The 17,124-nt window shown below is 49.0% G+C and overlaps 2 protein-coding genes across 2 annotated transcripts; one reads left to right on the plus strand and one right to left on the minus strand.

Annotated features, from left to right (window-relative positions):
* The first annotated feature begins 6,527 nt into the window (after positions 1–6,527).
* LOC100838416 (type II inositol polyphosphate 5-phosphatase 15) lies at positions 6,528–13,486 on the plus strand. The gene is made up of 11 exons (XM_010240026.3): positions 6,528–7,718; positions 7,859–8,111; positions 8,211–9,021; positions 9,926–10,050; positions 10,172–10,256; positions 10,781–10,934; positions 11,066–11,103; positions 11,179–11,446; positions 11,611–11,734; positions 11,834–12,194; positions 12,666–13,486. Exons 1-11 carry the CDS (start codon positions 6,779–6,781, stop codon positions 13,068–13,070), a joined length of 3,564 nt encoding a protein of 1,187 aa, XP_010238328.1. The 5' UTR covers positions 6,528–6,778; the 3' UTR covers positions 13,071–13,486.
* A 179-nt stretch (positions 13,487–13,665) lies between these two features.
* Positions 13,666–16,852, minus strand: LOC100838725 (eukaryotic initiation factor 4A-III homolog A). The gene is made up of 8 exons (XM_014902486.2): positions 16,462–16,852; positions 15,722–15,962; positions 15,559–15,639; positions 15,222–15,329; positions 15,034–15,153; positions 14,731–14,898; positions 14,493–14,579; positions 13,666–14,051 (listed from the first exon to the last, which is right to left on the minus strand). Exons 1-8 carry the CDS (start codon positions 16,746–16,748, stop codon positions 13,938–13,940), a joined length of 1,206 nt encoding a protein of 401 aa, XP_014757972.1. The 5' UTR covers positions 16,749–16,852; the 3' UTR covers positions 13,666–13,937.
* Between the last annotated feature and the right edge of the window lie 272 nt (positions 16,853–17,124).

Raw genomic sequence — 17,124 nt, forward strand, 5'->3', positions numbered from 1 at the left:
ACCCAAAACTCTAGCGCAAGCTCGACCCTAAATGGGAAGGACCATACCGCATCGCCGCGGTGTTGGGCAATGGTGCATACCAGCTCGAGAACATGGAAGGCAAAAACCTCGTCCATGCCTGGAACGGCGACAAACTTCGGCGTTTCTACGCCTAAGGAGGAATCTCAAGGACGATCCTCGCCGCTCCCGAAAGAAGACTATTAGCGCCCAACCGGCCACTTCCCTACGAAACTTCGGGGGATCGTAAGCGCCAACGAGGCCATGTCTGCATAAGGCTTGTAAGTACCCATCGGGCCATACCTTAAGACAAGCAAGCGAGGGATCAATAAAAACATGTCCTTGATAAAGAATGACACAAGACACTCATACGACCCACCGTCGTAAAGGGAACTCCGTCGAGCAGCAATGTCACGAAGGGACGATCCACAAAACCAAGTCGCTGCCCTAGTGCCGCTCACCAAGGGACGCCGAAAGGCCTACGTTGGCTCAGGCATCACCTAAAAATGTCTTCGGACATAAGTCGCCACCAGCGACCCGTTCCTTGGAGGATCCTAGCGTGCCTCGAGGCCATCCACCAAGTAGAACCAAGTCCCCCGAGGGCCGGAGGCTCCTTAAAACGCATTTAAGGAGAACCGCAAATAAGCGAGTCATGCATGAGCTTACTTACCTCGGAGAACCATGCTACCCGCGTGCGAGACGTCGCGCGCGGGCTGCATGATAGTAACCGAGTTAAGGCTCCATAATAATCGCGGGAAAGCATAGCTTCCTGAAGTCCGAAGAGGAGAAATTCCGCATGAATTTCCCCGAACGGCAGGTCGAAATGACCGGATCACTACTGGCATATCGATAGCGACCCCCACCAGGGTACTAGGATCCATGGCTCGTAACCATGGCCTAAGGCACCGAAGCCAAGTCGTATCCCAACGGCAATAGCAATTGATTACACAAAAGTGTGATCATAGCGAATGATCGCTAGTTGTATAAACTGAGGAAATATAGTACTTCGCCAAGAAGGAAATATAGTACTCCAAAGAACACATGTTGAGACAAGTTAACATTTCCGATAATGTTGACTACATGGTGAAAACATAAGAAAATACATGCCGAGCTAAGTTGACATTTCTGACAATGTTAACTACATAGCAAAGCATGAAACACATCAAAAAAGCTGCCTTACAACCTCTATGTCTAAACCTAGAACATGCGAGTCATGAGGCTATGTCATAAGTGGATATGCAACATCACATAAGTAAGCAGCTGGGGTACCTTGCCGCCTCAAAAGGCAACAAGACTCAAGCCCCATCGTCGCTCTCCTGAAGAGCGGGCTCAAGGCAATGCACGAAGCGTTGTGCCAGAGCACGAAGAGGAGCTCCCTGGTCCGCCAGAAACTTCTTCGCCCCGTGAGTCATCTCACCCTCAAGTCCACTCATCCCGGCACCGTCGTCCAGGACGGCCGCGATTGCCGACGAAACAAGTGGGGCACCCGTACTCAGAAGGCACCTCTTCACGACGGGCTGAAGGAGCTCCACCTGTGAAGTGAGCACCCTACTCGCCTCATTCGTCGTACGACACGGGGGAAGATCCGGCTGAGGGGAGCCCTTCAAATAGAGTATCATCTCTCGAATCTCCGAAGCCTGGGCGAGCAGGAGCGAGACCACCTTCGAATGGCTGTTCGAGGGGGCGCGGGCACGAGGGGCAAACACCGGTCCGAACCTGGCGTCCTCCGACTCCGCGTTGACGGAGGCGACCTCCGCTCGAGCGTGCTCCACGTTGAGGCTGGCCACCACCAAGTCCTCCTCGGCACGACGGGTCTTCGCGATTGCATCCTTCTGGCCCTCCTCGGCAAGGTGAGCCCTCGCCTCCATGGCCGCAAGCTCCGCCGACACCCGAGAAAGCTCAGTCTCGACGGCCTCCCGCCACGCCTTCTCCGAAGCCAACTCACTCAGGGCAAGGGTAGCCTTCGAGGTCTCGGCATCCAAGGCCACCGAAAGCACCCCAACCTGAGCCTTGAGAGCGGGAAGAGTGCCCACGGCCTCGACCAAGCGTCTCACCTAGCAAAGAAAGAAAAATCATGAGCGCTGACCGGTAAAATGGACCTAGCAAGAAGGGAGACGAGGAAAGCGGACTCACAAGCTCCAACGCCTCGAGCGGGTCTCTCACTCCTCCCTCGGCCCTTGGAAGCACCTCTCCCTCCTCCGGAATCGGGGGTTCGGCCTCAGGAGCATCAGGCGCCGCAGGCCTCGTACCTGAAACAAGACAAGAGAACCCCGTGAGAACATTCCCGAAAGGGAATTAAAACGCTCAACACGCGCGCACTCACCGGTGGCATGAAGCTCCTCCTCGACAGGCCCATGAGCCAAAGAGAACACCGGAACACCCGCACCGCTAGCTTCCGAGGAGGTATCCACCACAAGCTGAAGCCCGATCCTCTGGGCGAAAACCGCACGCTCGTGAGGCGACGGAGGCAAGATCTTCTCAATGTCGATCTTCCCGGCTAGGTGCATGTCCATGGACTCTCTCAAGGGAGACCTCGGCTCAGCCACATCGGCTAGGTCAGGAGAAGGAGCCTTCCTCTTGCGTGAACTTGGAGGACGAGGGATCTTGGGCATTGGGTCCACCGGCACACCCAACCCAAGCACAACCTGAGGCTTCACCTTCCCACAAGTATCTCTGAGGTGAGAACCAACGGCGATCATCGACGGAGTCGCAAGACGAGACTACCGCTCGCCGGCCTTGATGAGCTTCCTGAACTTGGGATCCGGGCGCATCGGTACCGAGTCGTCGAAGCACGCTGCCACGATGTTGTGGCATCCTCCCTCGCTAATGGTATCGACGTAGGCCCGATGCTCCACCAAGTTATACGGCCCAACCATCTGGGAAGCCCACTCGCTGAAAAATAAGCACAAACACTAACCAGGGTTAGTGTCAAGCAAGCAAAAATACTTGAAGCAACGACTCAAGTGTCACAAAACTCATGCTTGGCCGCACGGCGTGGGTGATGAAAAGCCAAGGGGATCCCCAACTCCGCCTGTGGTCGCGCCCTCATCATGAAGCGGCCCCCCATCACCATCTCCTCGAGAAGATCGCGGAAGCTACGCTCCGAACGACCCGACTTGATCCCGGCAAGCTCCCACTCCTCGACCAAGGACGTGCCCATGGGACGGACGACATCCCGAAGCCCCCCAGGGCCAGAGTGTCGAGGGAGCCTACCGGAGACGCAAGCTCGTCTCCGAAACGTCGAGGAAGAACCACTGCGAGTCCCACCCGTCGAACAGACGCACCGTGCTCTTCGCCGGCATTAGGCGGAACTCGTCGTGGAAGCCGGGACGGAGCCTCACGGCGACCGACCAAAAGCACTCCAAGTGCTCTCGTCAGGGGTGCGACGCTCCTCCACGTGGATGATGAACAACAACAAGAACAACCTCATGGTCGGAGGCTCCCTCAAGGCGGTCTCACAAAGCCACCTGAACACGTTCAGACGTAGGATCGCCAAAGGAAGCAACTGCGCCAACTCGATACCATAGGAATCCAGGAACTCCAGCAAGAACGGGTGTACAGGCAAGCACAGTCCGGCGTGGAACCAGCTGGTGAACACGACGATGTGCCCTCGACGCCTCTGCGGCTCCAGTCGAAGCTCACCCTCGTCAGGAAGTGAGGCAAGGCCCTTGTGGAAGTAGCCCGCCTCCACAAGGTCCGACAAGTGCTTCTCGGTCGTCACCGACGCCGGAAGGATGTCGGGAACCCGTCCCGGCACGGCCGGAAACGGCTCCGGCCGAGGTCCTCTCTCCGGACATGTGACCTTCTTCGACCTCCGTGGCTTGCCTCCCGACGCCCGCACTTCGGCCCCGCTCCCATGGGACGCCTCCCTCTTGACGCTCCCGCTGGCGCCATCGCGACGCTCCACGTCGGATCCCGCCATCTCGCCTACAAGAAGATGCAAGAAGATTAGTACAAGTTGCAAGAAAATTCCTAAGGAAGCAACTAGGGAAAATCTATGCCGCAAGATCGTGTACAACCGTCGGTAAAAAAAAAGGGAGGAAAAGAATCCCCCTCGGAAACGGCCCCAGGCCCGAGTACGATACCGTCGGCCCAAGCCCAGTGCAATGGCGAAGCAAAAATAATAATAATGAGAAGGGATGAGCCCAGCTCCCCCCGATGGCGTCTCCGCTCCAACCTGCCTCCGCAGCACGCGGCCTACACGCTTCCGGCCCACCTCGGGCGACAGAAGGATGGGCTCGAGGACCCGCGCTCTTCCACGGCCCAAGTCCCCGAGGCGGTTCGGATGGTCCAGTAAAAAAAAAGGAGAGGGGAAGGACAGAAGGGGGTTGCACGCCCGTAGGGTGTTCGGCCGAATGACCGACACCCCGAAACACGCCGCGCGCGCGCGTTTTGGCCACGCCGTGACCGGCGCCCCCGACACGCCTGGCTCCGTGACGCCCCACGACTGGCACCTCCGGCGTGCCCAGCCCCGCATCCCACCGCGCGCGCTCCTCGCGCCGGGCGCGCTCCTGCTACGCCACGCCTTGACACCGTGCCCTGCGCAGCGCCGGCTCCATGGCCGTATCTCCCCTTTTCTGATGCCAAGACGTGCCTGGCTCCGCGCCTGCGCCCCAAGCACCCCCCGGGTGCGTGCCTAGGCTGCGATGCGCGCACCTTCGCACCGCTCCAGCCGCGCACCAAAGCCGCCCGACAAAATGCCCCGAGCCTCTGACAACCGTCGGCCGCAAGGTAGCGCGCCCTACACACTCCCGTGGGACAGGGGAAGACCTCCGGACGTGACTCACCTCGGCAGGGACACGAGTACACCCGGGCACCCGCTTTTCTCGGCTCAAATTGCAGGCAATGCCGACACCGTTCAAAACCCGAAGCTCGGCGAAATCGCGTCCGCCACGAGGACTTGACGATCTTCAACACCGACGGTGGGCTGGCAAGCCCGTAAGAATGGCTACAAGCCCCTGTGGAGCACCTAGGAGCCACCGGTCTTGTCTCCGCCCTCGGATGCCGCCAAAACATGTCTTCGGCACCGGAGGGGAGGAAAACGAGAGTGGGCTGTGCCCCTCTCACGCTCCATGGCTCCATTTTTATAGGCGGAAGCTCCCCTTGACGTCCAGGCCCAGCCCTTCGCCGGTCGGGTCGGTCACAGCAAGAAGACAAGGTCAAGCCGACCAAGGAACAGGAGACACAGAGCAAAAGAGAAAAAGGGGGAAAAGGGGCGGCCCAGCTGAAGGGACCAGCGTCCGAGCCGTTCTGGCCGCGCGAGACGTGGCCGCCGGCGTCACCCCGGTTTTGAAGTTCCGGGCCGTCTAGTACGACCTCGACTCGAAGTAGAGGGATCGGGTTAGAGTCTCAAGGGTATCCCAACCTCGCTACTTGGGAAGACAAGTTCGGCCCAAGTTCGAGGCGGCCCCTAGAGATCTCTCCCCATAGGTGATTTGGGAAGACGAGTTCAGCCCAAACACCCGGTTAACGACCACTTCGAAGGCTCTCCTAACATAGGACTAAGTCGTGCCCGCAGGGTCGACTGAACCTATTCAAAAAATATCGACGTGTCAACTTGTCCAAGTATACGGCGAACTTCGCTATAAGGCCGGCGTACACCTCCTACATAGTATTCTCGCATTTGTGCCATCGAGCATTGGTACCCCGTACTCCTGTTGTTTTCTAGAACAACAACAAGTATGATTAACTATCTATATTATTTTCTAACATGCGTTGAAGGTGAGGAAAATAGGAAACTTGAGGAGTTGGAGAGAGGTGAAGAAATAGATCGATGATTATATGTTATGTAATGGACTACTAGTAATCAACAAGTCAGAAATAGCCACGGAATGTGTTGGGTATGCTACTGGTAGATGTGCTTTGCTACTAGCTAGCCTAAGGGTAACTTCTGTAACATGTTTTGTATGATGAAATAAAATGGAACCTGGTCTCCTTGGTGCTCCTTTATGAGAAATTGTAGTACTACTTTTCACTTGTGTTTATGTGACATAGATCACATGAGCTCACGGCGACTGTCTCGAAATTAATCCCTATTTGAGCGCGACACATATACTTTTAATGATGTTTCTAGAGTTAATATGAGGTATTATCCAAATGTATTTTCAAAATTTCTACTACCAAACGTACGTAGATAGACATATGGAGTGAACCATTTGGCACCACTAGATTAGAGGGTATGCGAGGGGCGGGAGGAGTTGTGAAGGTGGAATAAGGGGAAAGAGTGAGAAAAGAATGACGAGCTTGACATCAACAAGAATTACGAGCTACATAGTATGAGTCCCCTGCAGGGACAATATTGTCATGTATTGGTGTCTTATTGTTAACTGACTCCAATAGATTTAGATAATCTTCCACTAAACTAATGATAATGACTATCCATCATGAAAAATGAACCAATTACGATAGAGATAATCACATAGATTTTCTTTCATCTTGCTTCATTTTTGGCACCTATGGATCTTAGAGTTGGGTGCTGACGATGGGCCCTGTCCATAGACAAGAACAAGAAGACGCTGGCACACACTTGCCCCTGACCTCTCTCTGCGGCCCGCCTCCCACGGCCGCGCGCGGGTGGCGCCCCTCCGACCCCGACCACTCCCTCCCGCGCCTCCCTCGCCGCGCCTTCCTCCCTCGCCAATCTTGACCATTTCCATCTTATCCCTCCCACTCCCATTCCACGCCCCAATCCCAAAACTCACCGATCCAACCGGCCCTACGTACGTCCGCCACCGAGGCCACCAATCGCTCCATCGATCGATCGGCCGGCCGGCGATCACCAATGGAGCCCGACGACGAGGCGCTCAAGGAGCTTGCGGCTTCGGCCTCCCGCCCGCCGCAGCGGAGGGGCATCTCCTACAGCCAGCCGCTCTCGCGCGGTGACGCCGCGTCGGCCCGCCGCGCCGCGCTCCGCAACCACAGCCTCGACGACGAGCATATCCTCCCGGCCTCGCACTCCCTCTCCTACACCCACCACGACCCTTCCGCCGGGGTGCCCGCCGGCTACCACCCGCCGCTCCCGCCCCACCAGCAGCAGCAGCACCACCACCCCAGCGCCTCCTACTCCTCCGGCCCCAGCTCGCGCCGCTCCATGGGCGGCGCCAGCGACGGCTCCATGACGCTCGAGCGCGCCATGTCCGAGTACGGCGGCGGCCACGGCACCCTCCCCGAGTTCGTTGGCGCCGGCGGCGGGAAGGGCATCTTCCGCGTGCCGCTGCGCGCCGCCATGCACCCGCTCCGCCCTCCCCCGCTCGAGGTGCGGCCCCACCCGCTCCGCGAGACGCAGGCGGGCTCCTTCCTCCGCACGCTCGCCGCCGAGCCGCAGCGCCGGCAGCTCTGGGCCGGGGCCGAGTCCGGGATCAGGGTGTGGGCGCTCGACGAGGTGTTCGCCGGGTGGGGCGCTGGCGCGCGCCGCGGCGACGAGGAGAGCGCGCCCTTCCGCGAGGGCGTGCCCGCGGCTCCCGCGCTCTGCGTCGCCCTGGACAGGGCCAACGGGCTGCTGTGGACGGGGCACAAGGACGGGAGGATCCGATCGTGGCGCATGGACCTCGAGACGGCCGCCACAGCGCCCGCGCCTCCGCCTCCTGGTTCAGGTGACGGCGGTGGGAGCGTTGGGGGAAGCGCACACGGCGGATCCAACAGCGCGCCGGTGTTCAGGGAAGCCCTCACGTGGCAGGCGTACGGCCGGACGCCCGTCCTCTCCATGGCCGTGACTTCATATGGTGAGATGCATGCAAATCTACGACCGTGTGTTGCCAAAGCATACCTTTTGTTACATTTGCACATTAAGATTCGATCGACGCATGCGCATGGCAAATGTGAAGCGTGACCAAGTTGTATATGCCTCGTATGAATCTGGCAGGTGAGATATGGTCGGGTTCAGAAGGTGGAGTCATAAAGGCATGGCCTTACGATGCCATTGCCAAGTCCCTCTCACTCTCACCGGAAGAGAGGCACATGGCTGCATTGTTGGTTGAGAGAGCATACATTGACCTCAGGAACCATTGCACAGTTGGTAATGTATGCTCTCTCCCTGCCTCTGATGTGAAATACATGCTTTCCGATCATTCTCGGGCGAAAGTTTGGACCGTGACAAGCATGACATTTGCTCTCTGGTATGCCTTCAGAAACGTCAATGTAATGTTGTATTTAGATTAATTTATTGGCCCAGTAGCTCCTTTAACTTACAGATTCTGCTGAAATGTGTGCAACAGGGATGCTCGTACAAGGGAGTTACTGAAAGTATTTGGAATGGATGGCCAAGTTGAGTCAGCTCGGCTCGAGACACCGGTCATGCCAGAGCAACCTATGGAGGAAGTAGAGGTCAAAGTAAAACCCTCGAAGAAGGATAAGTCCCAAGGTGGTTCTTTAAATTTCTTCCAGAAATCTAGGAATGCCTTAATGGGAGCAGCCGATGCGGTGCGCAGGGTTGCAACAAAGGGGACATTCGTCGAAGATAACCGCAGAACAGGAGCAGTTGCTCAAGTAAATGATGGAACAATTTGGTCAGGATGCACAAATGGTTCCATTATCCAGTGGGATGGAAATGGGAACCGAATGCAAGAATTCCAGTATCATACTTCTTCTGTGCAGTGCATAAAGTCCCTTGGAGATAGGGTGTGGGTGGGTTATGCCAGTGGTACTGTTCAAGTCATGGATATCGAAGGTACCCTTCTTGCAGGATGGACTGGACATAGCTGTCCAGTCATAAGGATGGCGATCGGTGGTTCTTACATCTACACACTGGCACATCATGGTGGTATCCGGGGCTGGCCACTGACTTCCCCTGGACCTCTTGATGATATTTTGCGAACTGAATTGGCAAATAGAGAATTATCATACACTAGAATGGAGAAGATAAACATAATGGTTGGAAGTTGGAATGTAGCACAGGGGAAAGCATCTGCTGAGTCACTTAAAGCATGGTTGGGTAGCGTATCATCTGATGTTGGCTTAGTTGTTGTTGGATTACAAGAGGTCGAGATGGGTGCGGGGTTTCTTGCAATTTCTGCAGCTAAAGAAACTGTAAGATACTTGATCTTACTTCATGTCATTTATTCTTTTGTTGTTCAATCAGTCAAGAACTGGAAGCCTCAAATAGTTGGCAATACACAAAATATTTCTGTTTAGGAATGTAACTTTCAAAGTATATGACTCAAGCTATTCTAGTAAACCAATTTATTTACTTATTCCCTCCGATCCATATTAATTGTCTCAAATTTGCCCAAATATGGATGTATCTATGCCTAAAAAGTGTCTAGATACATGTAATATTTCGACAACTAATATGGATCTTAGGGAGTATATAATTTATATTTCACAGGTCATGAGGTTTCATTAGGGTTGTTTACTTTTGATTTTATGTTTTTTTGCTCCGATTTAGTTGCAAACTCCTTTAAAAGTTTGATCCAAGATTAGTTTACATTTCTGACTACATAACTTCTAAGCAATTGCCGCCATTATTATTCAATAAAACATGCCAATACTGTTCTAAGTTGTAATGTTATTCACTGAACTTCCATTGAAATTTTTGTTTTGCGTTTATTGTCACGGATTTGCTTGTTTCACTTATCCTATCCTGATATGTATAATACAGTCATTAGTCACTGACTCACTGCTTCTGCCAGTAGCCAAGCTTTTGGTTGCCAATCAGCAACACAACATGGTTTTTGTATTGTTTCCTGACTACTACCATTTTTCTTCTATACTTTCTATGGCATTTAGTGTTTCACTAATTTTTATGTTATTCATCGCTTGGGAGTTGAGATAAATCATAAATGTCACTTGCATCATATCTTTTCTTCGGGATTAACTTATTATGATTTTCTTTTACCATCTTTGTGTAACTTACAAATCAAGATTGCCACAATGTCGCCTATTGTTGCTTCAATCACACACTTTGTTCAACTTCCGTTGTTCATGGTTTTAGGTAGGACTTGAGGGCAGTGCTAACGGGCAATGGTGGATAGACAATATTGGCAAAGCACTTGATGAGGGGACATCATTCCACCGAGTTGGTTCTAGGCAGTTGGCTGCATTGCTTATTGCTGCATGGTATTGGCTTGTCATGGCTTATTTCTTAGAGTTACAGTACAAATATCTCTTGCCACATAATTATAATTTGTTGAATTTCTGTTCTCATGTCATACGCGTAACACGGAATTAACTTTTCAAGGGCAAGAAAGAGCCTTAAGCCATATGTTGGTGATGTTGATGCTGCAGCAGTTCCATGTGGTCTTGGACGTGCTATCGGCAATAAGGTACATGATAACATAGATGTATTGGCATTCCTGTTCCCCGTTGGATCCTCCATTTCCTAAGGTTTATGTCTTATGTAAACTACATACTATCGGCAATAAGGTACATAATATAGATATATTGGCATTTCTGTTCCCCGTTCGAGCCCCCATTTCCTAAAGATATGTCCTTATATAAAACTTACCATGATGACAAGTTTCCAACCAAGAAGAATTCAAAGTCGGAGTGACTGTAGTCAATACGCATCAGAAAATATCCAGGGATCTTTTTGTTGTTTACTCCCCACAACAGCATGAATTTCCAGTGAAGATTTATATGCAAGCCTCTGTAAATAGGAATAAATGTAGGAGCATGAAATCTCAGTGACGATTTCTTAAGCGAGTCTCTCTGAGTAGGATGAAATGCTTGCATGAAGGAGCAACAGATTGCAGTCATTACTCACTTCTCCAATTTGTATTCTGTTACATGCATCTAAGTCATGCCTCCCAGTTATTTTCCTGTGTCGTGACAATAGATTCTTGTGCAGGGTGGTGTAGGATTAAGAATAAGAGTCTATGATCGTAAAATGTGTTTTGTGAGCAATCATTTTGCTGCACATCTGGAAGCTGTTGGCAGGCGAAATGCTGACTTTGATCATATTTATCGGACAATGGCTTTCAATAAACCTCATGGATCCACAGGTTCCTTTCTCACATTTCCTATTTGAGCGCTACGTGTTTTTGCATTCAACTTTAGGAGCTGTTTATATTACATAATGTTCCAATATCAGAAAAAGTGCTTTCTGTAACCCGGGTGCTTTGTCTTGTTGCAGGTTCTGCTACATCTGTCCAGTTGCACAGAACAGTGAATGTATGTGTTATCTAACCTTAAAACTATCCCATACTGATGAAGTACACTGATGTCCAGATGTTGTGGTAATGACAGGTCAATGGAAATCAGGTCGATGAGTTTAGACCTGACTTGGCTGAAGCTGATATGGTTGTCTTTCTTGGTGATTTCAACTACCGGCTTTATGGCATCACATATGATGAAGCAAGGGACATGGTTTCCCAAAGAAGCTTTGATTGGCTAAGAGAGAAGGATCAGCTTCGAGTAGAAATGAAAGCTGGAAAAGTATTTCAAGGAATGCGTGAAGGTCTGATCAAATTTCCTCCAACTTACAAATTCCAAAAGCACCAGCCAGGCCTCGGAGGTATGTCTATCTTCATTCGAAAAATGTTTGATCAGTTTTTCAACAAGTGAAATGTCTCTCCACTGGCTCACTTAGAAAGCTCTATTGTGTAATCACTTTGCAATTTTCTAGACCATAGAAATAAAATCATTGGTGCTGAAGCTTCTTGATCAACTTCCTTGTAGGGTATGACTCGGGTGAGAAGAAGCGGATACCTGCATGGTGCGATAGAGTTCTATATCGCGACAGTCGTGCTGTATCAGTGGCTGAATGCTCACTAGAGTGCCCTGTAGTTGCTGCAATTACATCGTCAGATACTACAACACTTCTTCTTTTTTTGTCCTTATGATATGATATCCCACCCCTTCTTTCTCACATATGGATCTTGTTTTCCCTCTCTTTTGGTAGGTATGTAGCTTGCATGGAGGTCACAGAGAGTGATCATAAACCTGTGAGGTGCACATTTAGCGTTGATATTGCACGAGTAGATGAGCTAGTAAGAAGACAAGAGTATGGAGAAATAATCGAATCAAATGAAGAAGTACGTTCTATGCTCAAAGAGTCTTGTTTTGTCCCAGACACCACAGTTAGCACAGATGAAATTATATTGGAAAATCAAGAGAATATTGTCTTCCAAATTACCAATAATTGTGAAACAAGCAAAGCATCTTTTGAAATCCTATGTGAAGGCCAGTCAACCAAAAAAGAGGATGGAACTAAATCGGAGATTGTTCCAAGGGCATCGTTTGGATTTCCCCTTTGGCTTGAGGTATGAATACTTGCATACAATTGAATTTTAGACCCATTTGTATGTGGATCGTAATTCATTCAATGTTTGGTCTCATGCTTATTTCTTCCAACCATATCAGTGGTATCATGATCGCACTTCCCATTAGAATAAACAAATATACTACAGCACTACTTCGTTATAAACCTTCACCCAACTGTTGTTGTTGAAGCTCAGTCTAAAAGCAGGTTCTCACAACACTTATAGGGACCATATGATCCATTGATTGTTAGTCCATAAATTTTCTAGGGAAGACAAATAAACCAAGTCAAGTAGCCCTATGTCCATATCTACCAATACTTCAGTACTGAATCATTGCCCAAGTGCTGACTAACATGTCGCAAAACAGAAGTCATTCTCAACAGGAACCAGTTAATCTGATCTTTGGCAGTCTCAATTCAATTTTCCTTTCATGCTGAATGTATTTGACTTCTAATTTACTGTGTCACACAGGTTCAACCAGCTGTTGGTCTTATTAAACCAGGAGAAAGCATGGAGATTACAATCCATCATGAAGACTTCTACACACAAGAAGAATTTGTTGATGGGATACCACAAAACTGGTGGTGTGAAGACACCAGGGACAAGGAAGCTGTTCTTATCGTAAACATAACTGGTAGTACCTCAACTGAAACCAAGACGCACAGGATCAATATCCGGCATCAGTGCCCAGCAACATCAGCACCCCCAACTATCATTAACCCACCAGTGTCAGCCACTCCACCAAGCAATGCTCTGACTAGTGAAGTGTCTTCTAAGCGTTCTTCCAAGAAGAGCCAGACGAATCGCCAACAACAGGACTATGCACAGTTCGGGAGCTCAGAGGTACATGACTTGTGCCGCATGCGTTGCCCATGAGGCCTGTAGAATGAGTACAGTCTTAGATGTCTCACATAAATCAGGAAGGAGTTGCTCCAGTTCTGTACATATGCTTCGCTTACCTCTACCAACTGCTCTTAGCCCAAACAAGGAGTCTAGAATCATGCCACTGTTAATAAGTTGTTTTTTCCCCTCCTTGTTTACTGATGAGTGTTGTTTAGTGTTGAATCTATCCTCTTGATTCTTAAAGAGTGTCCTTTAGAGAGTTCAATTCAGGGACATATGTCTTTTTTTCGAGACGAGGGAAAGCTGCCTTATGTTGAGAGTGAGCGAACAGTAATCAATGTAATGTGTTTCATAGAATTACCTTAGGCTTGTTCTTTTCCTGCTAATGATCTTGTAACTGTATGACCTATTCATTTTTATCAATATAAGAGATCAATTCATTATTCTCTTGAATCATACATCATAAATTTCTTTCCAAGAATATCCCATGGTCTATGTTAGTAATCAATTTGATAGTGTCTCTGACTTCCAAATGTGAACTGTAATTGTGCTGCATGTTCTATTGCAGCAGTCAAATTTGAAACAACAAAAGTATGCTGAAGCTAAACGCTGCAATTTCTTCAGCACATTTTAGCAGCAGTAAAAACAAGAAATATATGATTCCATGATGCCTACCAAATCGATCTCACACTAGATGAACACAAGTATCATTTCCAGGGAAGAAATGCAATAACACTGTTACATGAGCGGGTGCTAAAATATATACAGCTCACGTCAGTCACCAATATTCACAACCCTTCCAGAGTTGAAGTCCCAACAACATTAAAAAAAAAAACTCCAGTAGTTCACGAGACACAGTGATGAAACATAGGAGGGCGTGCATTCTTCTATCTCCTACACTCAGATTAGATCCGCAACATTCATTGGCATTTCATCAATTTGTGCGCTGTAGAACTGCTCGATATCTCTCAGTATCGTGATGTCAATCTCACGGACAAAATTGATCGCCACACCCTGCAATAGCACACACCAAATTTTATCTTATTTCCATCATCAGAATAAGCCAATCATATACCTCGTGTTCGAGAAAATGCCAATCATATAACAGGAAACAATGTTGTGATCTCAAAAGCTATTTTCACAAGCACATGGATGAGGAACATGAGGAACATCCGAGATGCAAAGAGCTAGTACAGCAACATTAATTTTGATCAGCCATGTGTTTATGTCCACTTATGGAAACAAACGAGGTTTGTTGGCTGTCATATGCTTGCAAGGATTTAATTTGATTATTAGCGAGTCTATGACTATTTTATTTTTGGTTTCACTGTGTTAAGGACTCCCAATGCATGAGGAACAAAAATCTCTAGCATAAACTTAACTACCCGAGTTATATAAGGAAGCAGTGGAATGAAAAAGGAGTGCAGGTATTGCAACAAAAACATGCAACTTTACCTTGCGCCCAAACCGACCAGAACGACCCATGCGATGGATGTAAAGCTCGCGATCGCTCGGGAGATCATAGTTTATGACAAGAGAGACCTGAAAAATGAAAATAGTTCATAGTAAGACAATGCAAGATCAACTACAAAGACACCAAAAAAATGGAGCTAAGAAATAACAGACTTGTGTATATTCCAATTCTTAATTAATTAATCGGCACTGCCACTTTCATTAAAAAAACAAGACTTGCCTGCTGAACATCCAGCCCACGAGCCCAAATATCGGTTGTGATTAGAACACGAGTTGCACCAGACCTGAAGTCAGCCATGATGGCATTTCTTTCCTTTTGAGGCATGTCACCATGCATAGATGATACGGTGAAGTTGTTGCGGCGCATTCTTTCAGTCAGCCAGTCCACCTGGCCAAAAGAAAATTACCCATTAATATATAAAGCACGTTGTTGCAATTTAACAATGCAACAATAGCAAACTCAAAGCATCAGCTGATACATGACTGGACAGATTTAAAAACAATCAACCGCTGCATACATTACCTTAATCTTAGTATTGCAGAAAATGACAGCTTGGGTGATCGTGAGTGTATCATAAAGGTCACAAAGTGTATCAAACTTCCATTCCTCTTTCTCAACAGCAATAAAGAATTGCTTGATTCCCTGCATGAAAAATGTAAATGCTAAGACCACAAAATGTAAGAAAGCAAAAGTAGTAATGATATATATACCTCCAAAGTCAGCTCATCACGCTTTACAAGGATCCTAACTGGATCAGTCATAAACTTGCTAGTTATCTCCAAGATTTCAGCCGGCATAGTTGCAGAGATCAAAACAACCTGCAGACAGTATAATAATACACAATTAGACTACATGCAAGGAAGAGAGACTAAAACATGCAAAAGTGTAAGAAATGATTCAGTTGGAAAGGTAAAGAAGAATAAAATATTAAAATGCACTCAGTAACAAATCAAATTTGGTACTGGAAAGTATCAACACTCTGAGAGGAGAACTGAGAAACCATGCAGAAGGGAAGAGATCTGTCTGGAAGAGTTATCTGGCACCAACCTGAAGGTCTGGGGGGAGATATCTGTAGATATCGTATATCTGACTCTTAAACCCTCTCTCAAGCATGTCATCAGCTTCATCCTATGTATTACGAAAGCATAAACCACACATAACTTGATCACAAATTAGAAATAAATGCAATATGAGAAGAGTAAAAACTAACCAGAACTAGGAGCTTGATGGCTCTTGTACGCAGGGTCCTTCTATTGATCAGATCACAGACTCTGCCTGGCGTTCCTGACACAACATGCACTCCATGCTCAAGCTTTCTTATATCCTCGCCAACACTGTTTCCACCAACACAAGCATGGACTCGTATGCTCATGAATTGACCAATAGCCTGGATTACTCTCTCTGTCTGTGAAGCAAGTTCCCTCGCTGGTGACAATATCAATGCCTGCACTCTGCAAAATGCAACTTAATTAAGCTTTATTCTTTTGGAACAAATGCTCCGCAGATTATAAAATTATTAAGCTGATTTGTTTCAGGAAAAATTCCAATAAATGTGGTGAGACGCACTAAGCTAACAACACCACTGACAGAACTGAGGCACAAAGGATCTACTACTAATTAGATGCATCTGCGGTTCCAAAATCTACAAGGACAGTCATATTTTCTAAGGATAGGCGGTATTCCATAATTAACATAGTTTGATTTAGAGTAAGTTTGAAAAGCTACAGCAGATCGATAAGTTGCTTAACGTAGTCGACTCATGCTACCGTGTCTAAGATAACTACACTCCAATATCTGCATTAATTCCATTGCGGTCGGCATAAGATATCCATAAGAAAAACAGAACTACTCCAATGATTAGAGTAAATAAGTTGCCCTAATTGCAGCAAAGTAAATACCAGCAGGCAGATACAAATCATGCCATAAATCAGTACAGGTCGACGCACGTACTCGCGAACCGTGGTGTCGACCATCTGGCAGGCGGCGAGCGAAATCATGGAGGTCTTGCCGGTCCCGGACTGCGCCTGGGCGATGATGTCGCGGCCGCTGATGATGGGGAGGATGGCCCGCTGCTGGATGGCGGAGGGGTTCTCGTACCCGTACTCGAAGATGCCGCGGAGGACTTCCTCGCGGAGCCCCATCTCCTCGAAGCTGGTGACCACCTCCACGCCCCGCGAGGTCGCCATCCCGCGGCCGCGCCGGGACGTGGAAGCCCTCGGCATCGTCGCCGCCGCCATTGGGCCTAGTCGATGCGGCGGGGACAAGTCGAAACGGAGAGATTGCTACAAGGGTGGGTCGAGTCGGCTCGTCAGAACGGAACTTTTCGCGCTTGCTAATCTTCCGGTTCTCTGTCAGGCGGTGCCAATTATTTAACCGTTGCCGTGCCTCGTGCGAATTAACGTCGGTTTCGTCGGGCGCAGGCTCCATCCGCAAGGTTTTCTCTCCACCAGGAGTCCTGCTCGTAATTCTACAATGCTCCAAGGGCGTTTTCGCAGTTCTTCCTCGCCGAAATTTTTATTGGGCGGCCCGTTGCGCCCCTCGGCCTTGGCCTTTCTTTCTTCTTTTTTGTTGGGCTGGGGGCCTTCGGGGCGATTTTTAAGAGACTGAAAAAGT

Source organism: Brachypodium distachyon, chromosome 4 (assembly GCF_000005505.3).
Source record: "Brachypodium distachyon strain Bd21 chromosome 4, Brachypodium_distachyon_v3.0, whole genome shotgun sequence".
NCBI lineage: Eukaryota > Viridiplantae > Streptophyta > Magnoliopsida > Poales > Poaceae > Brachypodium > Brachypodium distachyon.

Excerpts from the sequence above, each read along its gene's own strand:
- LOC100838416 (XM_010240026.3), top strand. The coding sequence starts at position 6,779 with ATGGAGCCCGACGACGAGGCGCTCAAGGAGCTTGCGGCTTCGGCCTCC. Across the intron at positions 7,719-7,858 it reads CATGGCCGTGACTTCATATG|GTGAGATATGGTCGGGTTCA; the intron begins GTGAGATGCATG and ends TGAATCTGGCAG. Across the intron at positions 11,735-11,833 it reads GTAGTTGCTGCAATTACATC|GTATGTAGCTTGCATGGAGG; the intron begins GTCAGATACTAC and ends CTCTTTTGGTAG.
- LOC100838725 (XM_014902486.2), bottom strand. The coding sequence starts at position 16,748 with ATGGCGGCGGCGACGATGCCGAGGGCTTCCACGTCCCGGCGCGGCCGC. Across the intron at positions 15,330-15,558 it reads ATCTCCCCCCAGACCTTCAG|GTTGTTTTGATCTCTGCAAC; the intron begins GTTGGTGCCAGA and ends TACTGTCTGCAG. Across the intron at positions 14,899-15,033 it reads TCTGCAATACTAAGATTAAG|GTGGACTGGCTGACTGAAAG; the intron begins GTAATGTATGCA and ends TCTTTTGGCCAG.